Below are 19,255 nucleotides of genomic sequence, written 5' to 3'. Positions count from 1 at the left end.
ACTTTAAAGCTTTAAAAATAAAATTGGTTTTACTAAATCCTTTGTTTTTTAATACACTTTATTATTAAGCTATAATATAACAAGATGATATTTATACGCTCTAACTGAAATAGTACGCAATCTTATATATAAAATTCTCGTGTCACAGTTTTCGTTCCCATACTCCTCCGAAACGGCTTGACCGAGTCTCATGAAATTTTGTGAGCGTATTGAGTAGGTCTGAGAATCGGCCAACATCTATTTTCATCCCCCTAAATGTTAGGGGTAGTCCAACCCTAAATTATTTTTTTTAATTTAAAGCAAAACAACGTTTGCCGGGACAGCTAGTAGTCATATATAGTTCCCGAACTAAATAGTACGGAAGAGCGCTGCCAAAGACGTTCTGTGCGAACTATATGACAAATCATACGCTCTTTTGTTCATTAGATAAAAAGGCAATAATACCAAAATACCATAGAAGTCTTGTGATATAACAAGAATACGTTTGCGTGTAAAAAAAATAATGTGTGTATAACAAATGTATTTAAATTGATTTACTTGTAAACGCTAAAACGTTTTTAAGTTGAAGTAACTGTAAATGCAAAACAATCTATAAGTTGGTTTAACTGTAAATGCAAAAAAGTCTTTCAGTTGGCTTACTGTAAATGCAAATATGTTTTTATGTTGATGTTACCAATAATCGCTGACATATCATTAATATAATTTACTTTTAAAATGCAAAAACGTAAATCAACTTACATATGACACCGTTGTCACCTACTATTTCAACTCTAAAAATTTCGGGCACTATTTCGTTAGAGCTTATAAATCTATCATTTTTTTGTGACCATTGTATTTATAAATAAATATTTATTTACATGAACATAATTCTATTTGGTTTCCGGATTGTTTTTCTGTTCTTTTAATCTTGAAATCTCTGCGCCCAGTGTGTCCATATTCTCCTGAAAATCACAATTATTAGAACCATAACATTTCATGACATAATAAGTCACACAGCGCCATCTAGTACCAAGCTAAGCAGAGCCTATATTATGGGTACTAGACAACTGATATATATAATATTTAGACATTGTTTAGTAAATACATAACATATATAGAAAACACCCAGACCAATACGAACAATTATAGAAATAGAAATAATCTTTATTCAAATAAGCACTTTTGAATAGTCAATTTTTTTATTCTAACGCTCATTCGGAATGCAGGATCATCACAAGAAGAATGGGCAAAAAACTTGTGTGTTGCTCTTTTAAATAAATATTGTTTCAATTATATTTACATTAACAAGGCATGCGAGAATCAACATAGAAACCGCTACGCACTACGCACCGCTACATACTCATGAATATAAATGTACCATGCGGGGAATCGATCCGCTAGACCACCGATGCCTATTCACGGTATGTCACATAAAGTTATGACCGTAGTGCTGTTCATGTGTATAGGAGACGGTTACCACTTACCATCAGGTCGGTACTTAGTATGTATGCCATTCCACATACTACAAAATGCATGACCTAAGAAAGAGTCAAAAATATAAATTGACGGATTACCTAAAAAAATCTGTATATATAGTACCTTGAGTGTGATGTTCTTGAGCAGAGTATCCTCGAGGACGGCCTGCAGTCGCCTGTTCATCTCTAGAGACAGTTCCAATGTCATGCCATCGGCTGCCCCTCCCCAAACGGCCGCCATAGCTCCGCCGCCCAATTTCGCTATTTCCTTCTGCAAAACGAATGGTATATTGTTATAATATATGTTTGTGTATGTTGTATATTATTTGTTATATATTGTTTGCACGTCTTCTAAAAACATGCTGTTGAAACCGCGAAGGCATATATTAATATTATTAAAAACTACGAAAAAATAAAATGCCAACTTGAAAAATGTCTGTTTGATAGAATAATAGTCAAATGTTTCTATTTAATAATAAAAAATAAAATGGTTCATTTCGAGTATAAAATATAAACATTTAACTTAAATTATTTTCTTACCTTAGTCAGTTTTGGTACCAGCTGAAAGTGCAGCATGAAATGTTCAAAAGAACTGCATTAGCTATTTTTTATAAGCTATAACGAAGTATAAAATCATGTGAATATTTTTTTACATATAATTTTTTTCTTACATATTATTATTTTATATTTATATAATATCATTTTATACTTTAAGGAGTAAAAAAGTTTACTACTTCTTAAAAGGCTGTAAACGTACGTCCGTAGCCTATGGACGTCTGAAACACCAGGGGTGATCCACGTGCGCGTTGCCGACCCTTAAGAAACTTTAATATACCCTTCTTTAAAAACCCCATGCTGTAGTTACGCGAGAAAACCTCGGTCGGTAGTTCATTCCACAATCTAAGTGTACTCGCGTGAGTGCCGCCAACAGGCGTAGCAACAGTCGCGACGCGACGCGAGTCAACAGGCGCGAGTGCTCCTCCAAGTACTCGAATCCGCGACTGCAACCCTCAAGTACCTTGTTGACATCGCTGCGGTGGGAGGTGACCGCCCCGGCCGGCAGCGCCGCCAGTAGATGTCGCAGCAGGCGCGACTTGCCGCGCAACTCGCCCGTCAACTGGCGCGAGTGCTCCTCCAGGAACTCGCAGCGCTCGGCTCGCCTCGCAGCCGCTCGCTGCAGCGACACGATCCGCTCGATCAGCGTCTGTCTGTCTGGCTCACGGACCTGTATAGACAGTTTATCATAAACAAAAATCATAATGTCACGACTGTCATCATAGTTAGAGGCATTCAATCAATGAATCAATAAAAAAAAATCATTTACTCATATAGGACGTTTCAGCCCCTTATGAACGTATATTTTTACTTTTAATGAACGTATCAATATTTTTTCCCACCGTCCAGTTCAGTGTACATATTCAATTGAGAAGAAATGGCAAGAAACTCTATTGAATTTCTTTTTTTTTTAATAATTTATTTGGACTATAGTTGTTGTGATTGGGTTCTTTTGAATCGAGATAGTTTGATATAGTCAGATCACACGTGACACTCGACAAGGAAGTTGCAGAGTCTACGCTGCCAGGGCCTCGGTAGAATGCACTCCGAGCCTAAGCCGCAAGGATATGAAAGTACAGGCTATAATTTAAAGAGATATTATGTTAATTGAGAGAAATATAGTAATACATATGAAGTAAGTGTGATGCAGGCGAAGTTGCGGCAGCAGCTAGTAATACATATTTATTGAGTGCGAGTCTACCGCCATCTCTCGGATAAATTTTTGATTTCATATTCGCGTTTCCTTCACCGGAGGTTAAATCAGAAAAGTAAATTGACGCACATTTTTGTGTACCAGCCAGATTTGAACACGCGACCTCTTGGACGTAATTGAAGGGTATTAAAAGTTATCAATATATTCTATATACATAATTCAGGAGTGTTATGAGTACATGGCTGTTGGCTTTTCAGCCAATGGCGTTAAAAACGAAAAACAAACATTTCAATTGGGAAAATGAAAATTATAACATAATACACTTCTACTGTTACATTTAAGTACTCAATGAGAAATAATAATCTAATTTTTAGAATACTAAACCGTAATGCTATATAAATAAAGATTACAATTCTACACATCAAACCTTGGGGAACATTTTAGCGAACACACTTGGGTCTTTTATCTGTAAGACAAAATACACAATTTTGAACTTTATTGCAATTTGCATAATTAATGTCAAACCTCAGATATAAGTTAGCTACAATTTAATCAAGTTCCAGAATTCATTTAATTAATTAATTGATTAAAAAATTAATCAACTGCCAACACTAATTTGAATACAATGTGACATGTGGAGAGTCTACGGCCGTCTCTATGATTCGTTTTTGTTTTAGTATCTATCTTTCCTTCACGGGAGAGCATGTTGTAGAGCAGAAATGTAAGTAGACATACTAAGATTTCATTGGTGTCGGAATTGTGGCTTTTGAATTAATAATAATAATATTTCAGGACAATTCACACAATGCCATCTAGTCCTAAGCTAAGCAGAGCTTGTGTTATGGGTACTAGATAACTGATACAAATCTTATTAAAATTATAAACGCGAAAGTTTGTAACTATAGATGGATGTTTGTTACTCTTTCACACAAAAACTACTGAACGGACTTTAATGAAACTTTACAATAACATAGCTTGTACATCAGAATAACACATAGGCTATAAATTTCACACGGGTGAAACCGCAGGCACAGCTAGTACATATACATTTTTTTGTCCATGCATACACAATATAAATAGATAACGCCCAGACCGATACAAACAATCGTACTCATGAATACACATGTTTGTGCTGTGCGAGGATCGAACCTGCGACCTTCGGAAGTAAAGCGGTGTGCTAAACTGCTAGACCACCGACGCCGTCAATTGACCACCTTCTGGGTGCAAGTCTGTGTACGATTAAGACTGTTATAACATACCTGTATATCAGGCATTGCGTCTGCCTGTGGCTCCTGTAGGCGGTCGTCAGTACTGGGAGGCGCACTCTCGCCGCTACTCAATGATGTAACAGAACCTAGAAGGTTATAAAGTTATTGATAACTTTATAAATCTTAAACGTGTCTGGAATATATCATCTGTGGATTAAAAACATTTTTTACGCGCGAAAGAGACTGACTACAATCACGTCTATTTCAAAGAATATATTTCAAAAAATAATTATGATTAAGAATGAAGAGACCTGTTCGTGTAGAGGGTGCGTCGGGCGGTGGTAACTTCGCTTCCAGTTGCTCGCAGCGCTTCAGAGCGCGTTGTAGCTCGCGGTTCAATTCCTACAAGTTCAAATTCAAGTTAAGCTAGCTAAAGCTTGTGTTAAGGTTTCTAGATAAGTGATACAAATACATAGGTATATATATTTTTTCCGTAAATACATACATAATATACATAGAAAAAAACCCAGACCGAAATAAACAATCATACTCATGACACATCATACTAATGTGATGCAAGGAATCGAATCCGCGACCATCGGAAGTAAGGCGGTGTCCTAACCCCCTAGACTCAACGAAGCCATCATTTTGCTATATACGTATATATATACTAACTACCGTATCTCACAATTAATATGAAACAAATTTTACAACGCAAACTGCGCGGCGACTGAAATAGGTGAGACTGGTTGTTACTTACATTAGTTGTAAGTATCAAAAGACTTATGGATTGGCTATGATACTCTCAATATAAATTATATGGTGCACAGTATAATATATTTTGTATATAAATTACTTATTCAGCAGCATGTATCATTTTACTCCCCGTATATAATAAACGCTTATCAAAAATATTATCATTTTCAACGAAGCATAAGGCCACTAAGTTTTTGGTCCTTCGAGTCGGATATTGTAATAAAAAGTGGTAATTAAAAATTACCTTAATGGCACTGGCGTGTTTCTTCTTTATCACTCCGTTTTCTCCTTTCTCCCACTCCAGTCTCTTGTTTACGTCCGCAACTTCCTCTGTCAGCTCGGCTACCTAGAAATTACATATAGTGATTAAGTGACTTTTTAATTAGATTACATTAATTTAACAACATTTAAAGAGCATGATGGAAGATCGCAGAAAGTGGCAACAGCTCCACCGATAAGAGCGTAGCTCTTAAATTATGAATGAATGAATTAATTAAATTATAGTAATGTCTACTTCTTAAATTACTAACTCACCTTCTTACCGCCTGACTGACATCCGTATCTGTTAAATTATTATTTTAAGTGTGATTCTTGATGCTTTCTGCACAGAGATTTTATAATATGTTCCACTTTGTTCAGCTTAGTTTGTTTAGTTTAGAAGTTAAACATATGGATATATATCCAGCCTATCTTTTTTTTACTAGTAAAACATTCACCGCAACTAAATCCATATTAAGCTTAATATTAAGCGAAATTATACTTAAACTAGCTACCGGCTACGGCTGCGCACAGGTGTACATGTATTATACATATAAACCTTCCTCTTGAATCACTCTCTATTAAACAAAACCGCTTCAAAATCCGTTGCGTAGTTTTAAAGATTTAAGCATACATAGGGACGGACAGACAGCGACAACGACTTTGTTTTATACTATGTAATGATGATCAACTTAATAAATACTTAATTATTTACCGCAATTATCTAAGGATTTGCTTGACATCGAAATCTAGCATTGCATTTAAATGGCCCGCAGCGAAAGCTCATTAAAGCTTAAACTCGTGTCGAGTCCATTTTAGAATTGCACCCTTAACAATCAAATTGCCCCCTAGACCGCACGTTGGGAAACACTGATCATTATCATTGCCTTACCTTTACCCCATCATTTGGGTCGGCGCAGTACGTCATTCTCTTCGTCATCAGCCGTCATATTATTATATTATCCACCATACTTTCCTTTTATTCATCATCTTTCACACGATCCATCCATTTTTATTGTAGTCGTCCTCTCCCTTTCCATCCAGGCATGTTCATATATTGGGAAATATATAGATAGTGGTGATAATGGTGGTACCTTCCTGGCGAGGACCCTGTTCTCCTGGTGCCTCCTGGCGGCCTCGTCCGCGAGCGCGGCCCGCAGCCGAGCCCCCTCGGCCTCCAGCTCCGCCGCCTGCGACCGCAGCGAGCTGTTGTCCGCAGTCAGGGCCGCCACCTAACAAACGTAGAAGGACTATGAAGTATAAATGAATTTCTGGATTATTTCCACGGCGTCGTTGGTCTAGCGGTTCAGCACACCGCTTTACCTCCGGTGGTTGCGAGTTCGATTACTCGCACGGTGCAAACATATGTATTCATGAGTATGATTATGTGCATCGGTCTGGGTGTTCTCTATGTATAATATGTATGTATTAACAAAAGAAACATTTATTTATTCTTTAATGCACAATAAAACTTGTACAAAGGCGAGCTTAATGCCATATGGCATTCTCCACCAGCTAACCTTTAGGTATACAGAAAGCGTTGTGGGGCAGTTATGTCAAAAAACAATATATATATCTAAGTATTTATATTATCCAGGGTTTATTCCAGGGTGTATTATTATGAACGGCGACGTGCCAACCGTACCTAGTCCCGGATGTAGCGACATACCGGCCGTAGCTAGTTGCTCCGTGCGTAGTGCGGGGCGGGTACCTTGTCTCGCTGCTGGTGCGCGTGGGCCTCGCGGCGCACGTGGTCGGCGGTGAGGGCGGCCGCGTGGTGGAGGGCGGCGGCCTCGCGCCGGCTGCAGGTCTCGGCCGCGGCCGCACACTTGGCCCGCTCCTCCTCCGCCTGTATCGCCCGCTCCGTTTCCCTGAAATCATCAATTGCTTTTATACTATCACCTCACCACTACAGCTGCCTTTACGCGTACGCTCTAACACTCATGAATGAAATAGTTGACTTTACACGACACATTCTTTCGAGTGCAAACAAAAGCGCGCGTGATTTAGCGCGGGAAACGCACAACGCACAACGGCCCGAATGTGAGGCTAATTGCGGAGAATGGAGTCTAACATACAAACAATAGCGCGGGAAAGTCAGCGTACGCTATCGTGTGTTATAGCATTTGACTATTATTTACATATAAAAGAGCACCGTGCACCTTTCTCATTTTTCTTGCGATGAGTAAGCGTTCCGAATGAGTGGTAGAGTAGAACAAATATTACTATTAAAAAGTGCTTATATTAAAATTCACTTGAATAGAGATTATTACTATATTTATTTATATCAAAATTATTCTCGCAGTCGTTCGAGTGGGTATACCTTTGCAGCTGTGCGCTAAGAGTGTCAGCGAGTGCTGCCTGCGCCCGCAGCGCCGCCAGCTCCGCCGCTTCCTCCTCCAGCCGGAGGTTGCTTGCCTTCAGTTGTTCCACCTGTTTAAAACACATTTTTTTATACTATGATGGTGGCTATTAAGCCCATCTGGTAAATGGTTACCGTAACCTGTGGATGCGTGAAACACCATTGACAATTATAGATATTGACACAACAATCTTTCATTTGGTGATCTTTAGAACCTCCGTCCAATTCAAACGGGGTTCGTAATTACGACGCCCTCAGCCGAAGTTCGAACCCTCTAGCAGTGCCCTCAGAATAAAGTAGCATCCGTCGGGCTGGAGTTAGTCTTCAGCCGCTCCCTAAGTCCTTCCGCGGGTTTAGAGTGCCATCGAAACTCGTTTCCTATCGGCCGGTGAAGCTATAAAGGCCAGATGCAGCCAACAGCATTAAAGTAGTCCGAAAAAAAACTTTCATATCTCCTTTCAATCTATCTAGGTACCTAATTTCTTATCTATTGACCTATATGGGGTCTATTTTTACATAGTACACCTCTAAAAGTTTTTAAGGGGTGTGTACACCTCCCTCTAGGGTTTAGGTCTATGACCTACTTCGTCGAGAATCCGTGAGAATTATACAGTCCACAGACAGCATAGAAGAGTGTGTTCATTTATTTGTGACCATATACAGTCGGCAATCCAATGAAACTACAAATTGCAACATGTACCTCAGTAGTTGATAGAGCGAGTGCGCTGCTGGCGCTATCTCGCTCCCGCTTGCATACTTCGAACTGTTGCGAGACAGTCGACAGTCGGCGATCCAACTCTTCTTTGTCGTGTCGACACATGATAAGCGCTGCCTGACTCTCTTTTAATTCGGCCTCTGGACATTAATAAAGAAAACTGTCAAGAGCGCTTCGGATCTGCATGAATAGGGTTCTGTAGGTTTTTAAAGGAAGTTTTTTATAATAATCCTAGACGATTTACACAGGGCCATCTAGTCTCTAGCTAAGCGGAGCTTGTATAATAAATACTCAACAACTTATATAATAATAATAATAATAATAATCTCAGGACAATTAACAACGCCAGTGGTTTAGCACACCGCCTTACTTCCGATGGTAACGGGTTCGACTCCTTGCATGATAAAGACATTTATATTCAAGAGTATGATTTTTTGTTTTGGTCAGGGTGTTTTTTTATTGGATGATAATGGAATGTTGCACTCGTCCACATTACTAACATTCCCCTTCCCCCTGGTCTGGATGTATATTTTGAAAGGATGTACAAATACAATGTAATGAAGTATTTCTATCAGTTGTATGCCCTGCTTAGTCTGACTAGATAACTGTGAATTGACCTCGGTTATTATTATTGTATAGTGTAAGAAGGTCGAAAGAACAAACCCAATTGCTTAGCCCGGAGTGAGTCTGAGGCATTTGCGATGGCGGATTCCTTGGCAGCCTCCAGTTCGCTCACTTGCTGGGTGAGCTTATCAACACGCTCCGTACTTTCCTGCAATAAGAAGGTACATTTTATTAAAAGAAAGTGAAAGTAAATTCATTTATATTTAATTTATATTTAAGTAAATCTATATTAACTGATTAAACTGATTTATTACATCAATAAATTAATTTACAACATTTTTCTCCGTCTGGACCGATTTTGACTTTCATCAGCATATAGCTAATATATTAAAGAGCTAACTTAATCTATTTTTCTTTTAGAAAAATATAGTTTAAATAATAGCAACATTAATTGAAATATCGAGAACTCAATAAATATATACAAAACGTGGTAAAACCCGTAATTTTTCTCAATTTTCCATATAGTATAAATAATGACGGCGTAAAATTTAAAGCAGTTTGGAAAATATAATAAATACCTTGTAGGCATCCATTTCGATGCGTAGTTTGCTCTGCGTCCATTTCAGTCTACCCTCCAACTCGCGCAATTCCTCGCGGATTTTCGCCACCTCCCGTTCACTCGTTGCTAATTCATGGCACTAGCAAAGTAAATAATAAATCTATATATTAGTATGATATAAGTACATGAAGCAAAAACTTTGACACCTATTCTATTTCTATTTCTAATTTATCATTATATAAGCATTAGAGAAATTACAGCATTGTTAGAAGGTAATTCCACAATGTGGTTGAGAGTGACTAAAAGATTCTGGAATCAAGGTGAAGATGGTCCTGCATAATGCATGTTTATTTATCATTCATCTTAATGACTATTCATCATCTATCATATTTTACATTATTAGCGTACCTTGTCATCATACAGTTGACAGATTCTCTGCTTCTCCCCATGTGCAGACTTCAGCTTCCCATTTAGTAATTCCACTTCATTGGCGGCGGCTCGCTCAGCTTGCGCCGCTTTTTCGGCCGCTCGCTTCGCCTCTATCGCCGTGCACTCGACGCTGGCGTAACGCATAACTGCCGCGTCCTTCTCACGTTCTGCTTGGTCTACGCGTTTTGTCATCTGTTTGGAAGAAGAAAATAACAAACTTATATTGACCCTTTCAAGTGTTAATTTGTCAAATAAGATGTTAATAACAAACATGTTTAATTCATCAAAAAAATCATATAGCAGTTTTAGAAAGGCTAAGGTAGGGCATGGCACCAAAAAGGCTGACAAACACTATACAATAACAACCTAAGAATATTGTGGCACATTTAGGCAAAATTAAGATAAAATACACAATTATGGCTTAGCAACAGCACCTCTGGTACAGGCAAGATGACTAAGAATACATCAATAAAATGTTTAATTGTAACATATTTGCTACAAATATTGTAAAAGAAAACAAAATGTACAGGTACAAACTTACCAAATCTACTTTATTCTCAAAGTCTTTAAACATCTGATCTTTCTCCTGTAATTCATCCAATTGGTGTTTGAGCTTCTCCCTTAGTGATGCATTTTCTTTTCTCTGCTCTCCTAGTACTCTCTCCAATGACTCCACTTGTAACCTCAACATCTCTTCCTTCGTAACACCATCAGCAATTGTGGTATTCTCAACTATCTCATTCATACTAGCTAAATTTGTTGCTAAATCTACATTTTCATTTGATTTATCAGCTCCATTCTCATAAGGAGTCTCTTCAGGTGTATTATCTTCGAAAATTTCATTAATAACCTTACCATTTGGTACAACTTTCATAGTTTTTGCTGGAGGTTTTGATGCAGCAACACGATGAGTACTATTGTATGCACTTTTGAGACTTCCACTCACCGATGAAAATATACCATGTACATTTTTAACAATACTACCAAGATCTTGAGATAGTATTTCTTTTGGTATTCTCGTATATCTAACATCTATGTTTTGATTTATCTGTGCTTCCGGTATCTTTTGTACAGCTCCAACTTTAGTCTTTTTGTTTGTGAATTCAGCTAATATCTTTTCTGCATTCAAATCATTTGCATTATTGTTATGTTCAACAGATATATTTTCAGCACTCTTACTAAGAGGAGATTTACAGATTGTGGAATTCAAGACTGTGTTTTGTTCATCTAAACTGGACGAAGAAGTGGCCAATGCATTTATATTTAAATTACCGTTCACGTATTTATCAAGAGGAACAGAGGAAGTATTTACATGCATACTCTTTTTAAGAACCTTATTACTGATGTTCTCTGTTGACAGCGCTTCAGTATCGCCGTTTTCATGGATCGGCGACTCATCAAGGCTCATTACGTCGGTAATTTCACTATCGGTCGGAGAAATTGTAACTGGAAATGATAATGATGGACAACTTTCATTTTCTGGATTTGTGGACTCTAATTCCTTGTTATTGTCGTGTAGAATATCCTCAATGTGTTTGACAGGTGAAGTTTCTGAGTCAGACGATGCTCCGAAGACACCAGAACAGGAATCAACAGTGTCTACCCCGGAATCGCTGGTTATTTCGCACAATGAACCATTTTCTTTGCCTATGTCGACGTCAATATTTTCAATATGGATTTGAGTTTCACCGACTTCTACAGACATTTTACATCTATAACATAGCTTAGTATAAAATAGTATTTAATTTTTTAATGTTTTGTAACACAAAATCCATTAAGTTAATAGATTAATATTTTTATATTGAAAATAAACATCTGTTTTATTGTAATGTTTGGAAGTTTTTACTTGATTGATATTGACTGACATTTACATGAGACAATATTGACGTTCCGTGACATTGACATCCAAGTAGTCTGCACGATACATGAAGTTCTTTTTTAAGAAAACAGAAAATTAATTAAACAGAAAATACTGATACAAAGGTTTCCCTTCATTTCTGTTGCATATTTTGAATATTAAACTTAATTCCAGTGAAATTAGCTGTTGATAATTGAATAAAATATAAATAGAGTATAATTCATCCATATAATTATTTTATGCTTGATCGAGATTTCATTAACAATGTTGCAGCAAAGATTTTGCATTATAAAATACCTATTTGTTTTCTTGGCTATTTATCAGATTACCATCTAATAATTTTAAATCCACTTTAGTAGTTATTCAAGTATGCAAGACAGAAAAATTATGCCATTTTTTTTTTAATGACATTATTTATCGCATTGGACATAATTATTAATATAATATAATAAGTATGAAGGAAATAATTTATATGCTTACAGCTATAATTTGTATTAAAGAAATATACACACACTCTATTTTGTTTGTTTGGTATACTTCAACCATTTGAAAAATACAAAAAATGATTTAATAAATGTAATTAACATTAATGATATTATTACAATTTGGTATAACTTTCAAAGTCTTTACTGGAGGTCTTGATACGGCAATGCGATGGGTACTGTTGTATACAGTATACAAAAAATATAGACCTTTCAAAATGCTTTTTAATTACGGAATTACATTAAACTATCTATATATTTGAATAACCTGAAAAGTTCATTTGTTTATTGTCAACTAAATTATTAAAAGCATCGGCAGTAACAAGAACATTATAATAATTTATTTAGATTGAAATGAATAACAGGTTCCCATAATAAATACAATAAATATTTAAGTCTTTTAAGTCTTTTCATAGATAATGGAAAGTTATTCTCACATATTACTATTAGTAAATAGTGGTTGACACCTATCGGATAGATTATGTTTGAATAAAATCTTTGTCCCTAGAATGAGTCTTGACTAGCGTTAAAAACTATTGTAGATAAAAAATTCCTGACACAATCTAATAAAACAACAATATTTATAGAACTTGCGACCAGATTATATTATAAAAACTACTAAAAGAGTTCCTATGGTGGTGTTGTAATTATTATCAGTCAATTGTTAAAATAATTTTATAAGGAATGTTATTGCCTGATTATTTATATTATCACGGTGATAAGCTTTAGTGTTGAAAAAAAGTTTACATTTTTTTTATAAAAAAATATATATATACAACAGAAGTTTACTCGACTCAACAGCACATTAGTCATGGTACAATTTAGTACAATTATGTGGCAACTTTAGAAAGAAAACGTCACGTCATTACCATTTTCGCTCTCAAAGGAAATTGAAACGGAAAAGTAGGTCGTCGGTATTGATTTTTACAATATTCGGCAAACAAAAGACGTAGCTTGCTTTGTGTGATACAGTAAAATAAATTCACTGATCCAGTGCGAGCAGAGCCACCGAAATGCCTGTAAGTGCCAAATTCTTATGTGATTTCCGGAAATGCTTTATCAGTGATTTCATAATCGTTTCCTTTCTGCAATAATTAATACTGTCGTCATCGCGTTTATTCAGAAGTCGACATTTTTTTTTTCGGTAATTCTAAATCGTAATATTCTTTTCTTTTATTATATTAATTTGATTAAAACTCGTCTATTTTAAAATGAGTCATCGCGTTTTTTCAGGGTCATTTTACACATAACTACGTACTGTAGTACCTAATCTGACTTGTGCGTAGTTACTACCTACACGTTTTCAATTCGTGCATATCAGCAAATTCTTCCTGATTGTAACTTTTTTATGCATGTTCCAATTTTAAATAAAGTTTCCTGCCTGTAACTGGCTGAATTATCATATAGTTGATTGGGCGGGCCTCTTGTAATAGTGCAGCGCCATTCATACTAAGTACGTATAAGTACATAGATAGTGATGTGTGCCAAGGTTGCTTTGTAGATAAATTGTAATCTGTTTGAAAATGCCCTTGGTACCAATGTTCACACGTTAGATTTTCAAATTATGTTCTTTTTTTTAATATTAGAATTTGGCAGTATGGGATTTTGTCTTTACTGATATTATGCAATTCCTTTAAAATTGTATTATTACTAATAATAGTTTGTATATATTTAAATTATATGTTTCATTGGTGTATAAATTAAAATATGGTACTGAGCTCAATTTCCTTTGTTCTTCATATATATAGGGTTGCCAACATTACATCAAAAAAATTTAACTACCCCATTTTGACAAACTAAATTGATTGAACTAAATAAATAAATCAATTGGTAATAAAATTATCCAAGAAATTAAACAATTGTGTCTATTTATCAATTCCGTCAATAATTGTCTAATTTTGTTTAATACAATTTTTTTACATGTATGACTTTAAACATTTTCTGTCATACAGATCTTAAGAGGACTATTACAAACTCAACTAACAATTACTCAAAAAGAAATAGTTAAAAAGAAAACTTGTAGCAAATATTGGTATTGATCTGCCAATGACCACACCCATAATTTTCTTTGACATTTTTTCCTGATTCAAAAATATTTTTCCTTAAACTATATCAATCAACTGTACATGCCTACATTTAGATTATTGATAATACAAATTACAAGGAAATTAAAAAAAATGTGTTTATAATTTTTTTTTTCATTCACATGTGGTTATTGATTTTACACTTGTCTTGTGTAACTGAATAGGAGAAATCTGTCATACCTCTTTTGTTTCACCTGCTACATTCTACTAGGACTCTTACATGACTCTTACTGACTTGACTTTGGCGGATATAAAAGATAGAATAGAATTCAAATAAACTTAATATAAGATTTAACTTTTTAATAGTCATATTTTATTATTCTTCTGCTTATTCAGAAAGCATACTTATCACAAGAAGAATAAGATAGAAATTTTATTGTTACTCTTTTAATAAATGTTGTTCATAATCACATTTTTAAGCATTTTATGTGACTAGTTGTTATTTACTTTAAAAAAATTGTTAGAGGTTTATCTAAAAATTATTACATTACACTGCAATTTTTTTTTTTAATTATTATTTGCACAATTTAACCCACTCAACACTTCTGATATTCCACTCTATTGGGTTTATTGGAAGATATCTCTTTTAGAGATATTTCTATGTTAACATAATTAATATACCTAAAAATCTATTTAAGTGCCATAAAGTATATATAAAGCTTCCAATTGTACAAAGTATTAAATTAATATACCTACTTACTAAACTTAAACAATTGCTCAATACATTACATTATATGCTTACATCTCCTATTGTCAAGTTACAGTAATCATATTTCATGTGAACGGAAAACTGCATACTCTGAATTTGTATAGCTCTTTGTTTCACATATACCTATAAATTTTGTTGATTTGTTCAAGTAATATTATACACATATCCTGGTTATTAGCAGTCAACAATTCTGCCAATTAAGACAGGTACTGTGTTTAGCTCTTGAGTAGTATTTTTTTTTTAATTTAGTAATATTTTTGTCTGTATATTTTATAACAACAGAATGGTTAAAATTAACTCTTTTTCACATTCTTATCTTATTTATTTTGTTAGACCCTATTACCCTTGTATTTTGTTCCATATTCAGATAGACTCGCCTATGATTTTTAATTGTTTTTTTTTTCTAAATTTATTTGAGATTCCATTTTTTTCCTATCCTATTTATAGCACTCCTATTTGTTCATTGTGTTTTAATTGAGAGATTTGAGGTCCATGTAATAATTTTATTCTATCCATCCAAAGTCAGGACAGTCATTAGTATTAAATGACCTGCTCAGTTATTTAAGCTTAAACATCACATTTTATATGGGTGATATATTAAAGTTAAAAGTATATTTATTACTTAGGGAAATATGGGGATATTAGGAAAAAAATGTCCATATAAGGAATGTGGTGTATCTACATTATCTCTGCCTTTTTTTTAATGTGTTTATTTTTTATTTTGTTTCTTTTGTATGTTCATTAATGGTTTATCAACCAGGACGCGGAGCTGAGTGCACCGACCGTCGAAAATGTACGAGTGGTGGTTCGAGTCCGGCCGATGGACTCGCGGGAGAAGCTCGACGGCTCTTACAACTGTGTGTCGGTAGACGCCGTCAACCAGACCATCGCGGTCACCAGGAACAATGTCACTCCGCCGGAGCCCCCGCGGGTCTACGGCTACGACTCGGTCTTCGATAGTAACACTAGTCAGGTAAATGGGGCGTGATTATCTAAAGCTGTTGCTAACAGTTCTCATTCGAAATTGATTCATAATAATGGGGTTTTTCAATAAAAGTATTAGGGATGAAGATAGATAGGGATATCTATAAGGATCAAGGAAAAGGGCTTAAGGTTTCTTAAGGGTCGCCAACGCGCACGTGACACCCCTAGTATTTCCGGAATCCATAGGCTACGGTAACCGTTTACCATCAGAAAGGTATATAAAACAAAATAGGCTTCAATAGTAAACATAATAAACTTTTCAATCCGCCATTTTGTTATTCAATGTTATGGTATTTATTTATGTAAATACCTTTATTTAGTCAGTACAATAGTACACAAGGCTAAATTAATGATAAAGATCTTTGTGATGAGTAAATTAAAAGAAAAAAAAAAGATTTTTTAAAGACCGCCATTTTGGCTTTAGAGTGATATAATTTTTCTTTTCATATCCTCAACAAGCCGCTCATTTAATTATACATACATATATATTGTTCTTAGAAATGCTATTCCTCTTAAACAAGTCTTATAAAAAAGCATCATTGTTCTTAGAAACTACCTATTCCGCCATATCGTATTTAGAATGACGTCATCAACCTTTCTTGGCGTTGTCATCTAAAATTATAGTTAATACTAGAAATTATGTCTGGTATATGTATTAAGGTTTCTTAAGGGTCGGCAACGCGTACGTGACACACCTGGTGTTTCAGGCGTCCACGGTGACCGTTTGCCATCAGATAGGCCGTATGCTTGATTGCCACCTAGTATAAAACAAATCAAAAATAATTTATTCAAGTAGAACTTGACATTTAGACATTTTGTAATGTCAAGTTTTTTATATTAATATAAATAAAATCAGTAATCATTTATTTAAGTGAGACATTTCAGCCGCTTATGAACGGCAAGTTTTTGTATTAATATTTTTCAGTATACAGAATCAATTGAGAACTATTTGCCAGTTCTCAATTGAATCTGTATATTGAAAAATATTAATACAAAATACTTGACGTTCATAAGCGGCTAAAATATTAAAGTAGGACACTTTAATAAATGACTGATTTCTATCTAAAAAAAAAATCACGATAACTTTGTATTGTGGCATAAAAACGTAAATTATAAAAATTCAAATAGTAACACCAATATGACTTTGTTCCGTCGGCTTGTTTTAGAACAATAGAATTTCAATTCGCGTGCGTGTTTTAAATTGGTGTCACACGACACTGAACCGGCATTACGTCGCCTTGTATTCTATTCGCTTGTAAATATCGAGGTTACGTTCTATTGTGGTAATTGTCTACTAATTTATATGTCGCATCGTATTAATATGTAAAACGTACATATGTATGATTGAACCGCGTCCCCTGAGGAATTTTCGTAATCACTGCATCTTTAACTTATGTATTAAATTCTCGTGTCGCAGGTTTTTATACTCCTCCGAAACGTCTTGAATGATTTTTATGAAATTTTATATGTATATTCAGTAGGTCTGAAAATAGGTTTATTTTTCATTTTTTCAAAAAATTTTTATATTTATTTTTTTGCTCTGTGTCATTAAAAAATGCAACAACCTTAAATTTTCGGAGTTTTCAAAATCAAACTAGTTCCGCTGTCTGTACGCTTAGATCTTTAACTACGCAACGGATTTTAATGCAATAGATTGAGTGATTAGAGAGGAAGGTTTATATGCATAATACACCCGTGCGAAACCGAGGCGGGTAACTAGTTACGTAACAAAAAAAATCAACAATTCTCTTCAAGTGAATTGGCCATGATGGTCTTAGCTGACCCGACTTCATGCTCATCCTATCATCCTCCACTGGTACCACGCCTAAACCGATATCGCATATCGGTATAGTATTCCTCTTGTATAATAACAAGCTGTGCCCGCGATTTCACCTGCTTGTGTTATTCTCATGTATAAGGTATATTATTGTAAAGATTCATTAAAATCCATTCAGCAGTTTTTGCGTGAAACATTCATCCATACTCACAAACTTTTGCGTTCATAATATTATTAAGATATCTAAAAATGTAGTTGAAGAAGAGAAGAGAAGATAGAAGAAGAATAAACGCAATACTCTTCCATCTTTCGTCTTGACTGTCGCCGTTCCGCGCATCAGTCTTGTCGAATGGTGGGTGAGTGCTGTGTACTGCATCGTTTAGAAGAGAACAATGAAGACCAGAAGAACTCTAAGATTTTTGTAGTATTTTTTGCTATTTTATACTTGACTGCCTTGTATTTTTTATTGTGTTGCCAGAATGGTAAACAAGCTTACATCCCACTTGATGGCAAGTGGAACAGCATACTGGATATCACAATATTATGTCATGTCATTTCGGAAAACTAAAATGTTCTGTAATATTACTTCCTTATCTCACCCTACAACAGAAACATATCATTACATGTCCCAAAGTAAGCAGCTTGGCGTGTGAAACAGACTTTATAGAGGCACCCATGCCGATGAGTTTGTACAAAGTATACTTCGGGAACATAATATACAGTATATACCATTTATTATAGTAAAAAAATGTATAAATGTGTAATAAATAAAACCGTAGCTTTATTCATATAACTAGACCCCAGATAAACTGGGAACATGGGTTCAGTCAATGATGATGAGATTTAGTAATATGATTAGAAATGAAAGTCATATTTATTCAAATAAACTTAATGTAAGCACTTTTGAATAGTCCTATTTTTTATTCGAAACTCACTCATCAGAACCACCAGAAACCAGCTTGTCGCATTTTTAAATAAACGTTGTTATTACATTTCTAAGAGTTTTATGTGAATATACATTTGAATAGCAAAGTTGACATAAATAAATAATTACTTGTATACCTTTTACATGTTTTGACGGCCTCTATGGTCTATGGTTTAGCACCGCTTTAGTTACGGGTTCGATTCCTCGCACGACACATATATTTGTAATCTTGAACATGATTGTTTGAATCGATCTGGGTGTTTTCTTATTTACAAAAAATATATCTAAGTATTCTATCGGTTGTCTAGTACATAGCACACATAATACAAGCTCTGCTTACCTTGAGACTAGTAGGCGGCATGTGTTGTCCACGGTTATTATTATTATTACATGTTTGTGTATTTATTTACTAATGTATTCAAC

At 35.1% G+C, this 19,255-nt stretch overlaps 2 protein-coding genes across 2 annotated transcripts in view; one reads left to right on the top strand and one right to left on the bottom strand.

The window, feature by feature from the left end:
* Nucleotides 1-319: 319 nt before the first annotated feature.
* LOC131840768 (coiled-coil domain-containing protein 186) lies at nucleotides 320-11,832 on the bottom strand. The gene is made up of 14 exons (XM_059188964.1): nucleotides 10,555-11,832; nucleotides 9,993-10,205; nucleotides 9,604-9,723; nucleotides 9,125-9,233; nucleotides 8,447-8,601; nucleotides 7,708-7,817; nucleotides 7,096-7,255; nucleotides 6,479-6,616; nucleotides 5,371-5,472; nucleotides 4,682-4,772; nucleotides 4,422-4,516; nucleotides 2,473-2,679; nucleotides 1,579-1,725; nucleotides 320-941 (listed from the first exon to the last, which is right to left on the bottom strand). The coding sequence occupies exons 1-14, from the start codon at nucleotides 11,716-11,718 to the stop codon at nucleotides 870-872; spliced, it is 2,883 nt and encodes a 960-aa protein (XP_059044947.1). The 5' UTR covers nucleotides 11,719-11,832; the 3' UTR covers nucleotides 320-869.
* A 1,406-nt stretch (nucleotides 11,833-13,238) lies between these two features.
* Nucleotides 13,239-19,255, top strand: part of LOC131840782 (kinesin-like protein KIF3A) — a 30,617-nt gene continuing 24,600 nt past the window's right edge. The window contains exons 1-2 of the mRNA XM_059188981.1: nucleotides 13,239-13,372; nucleotides 15,907-16,119. Coding sequence (XP_059044964.1) covers nucleotides 13,367-13,372; nucleotides 15,907-16,119 — 219 coding nt within the window. The 5' untranslated portion in view covers nucleotides 13,239-13,366. The remainder of the gene's footprint in view (nucleotides 13,373-15,906; nucleotides 16,120-19,255) is intronic.

Source organism: Achroia grisella, unplaced genomic scaffold (genome assembly GCF_030625045.1).
Source record: "Achroia grisella isolate CSIRO2021 unplaced genomic scaffold, CSIRO_AGI_Agris_v1 utg149, whole genome shotgun sequence".
Lineage (NCBI taxonomy): Eukaryota > Metazoa > Arthropoda > Insecta > Lepidoptera > Pyralidae > Achroia > Achroia grisella.
The sequence above is the reverse complement of the archived record's forward strand: the minus strand, read 5'-3'. Positions and strand labels throughout refer to the sequence as shown.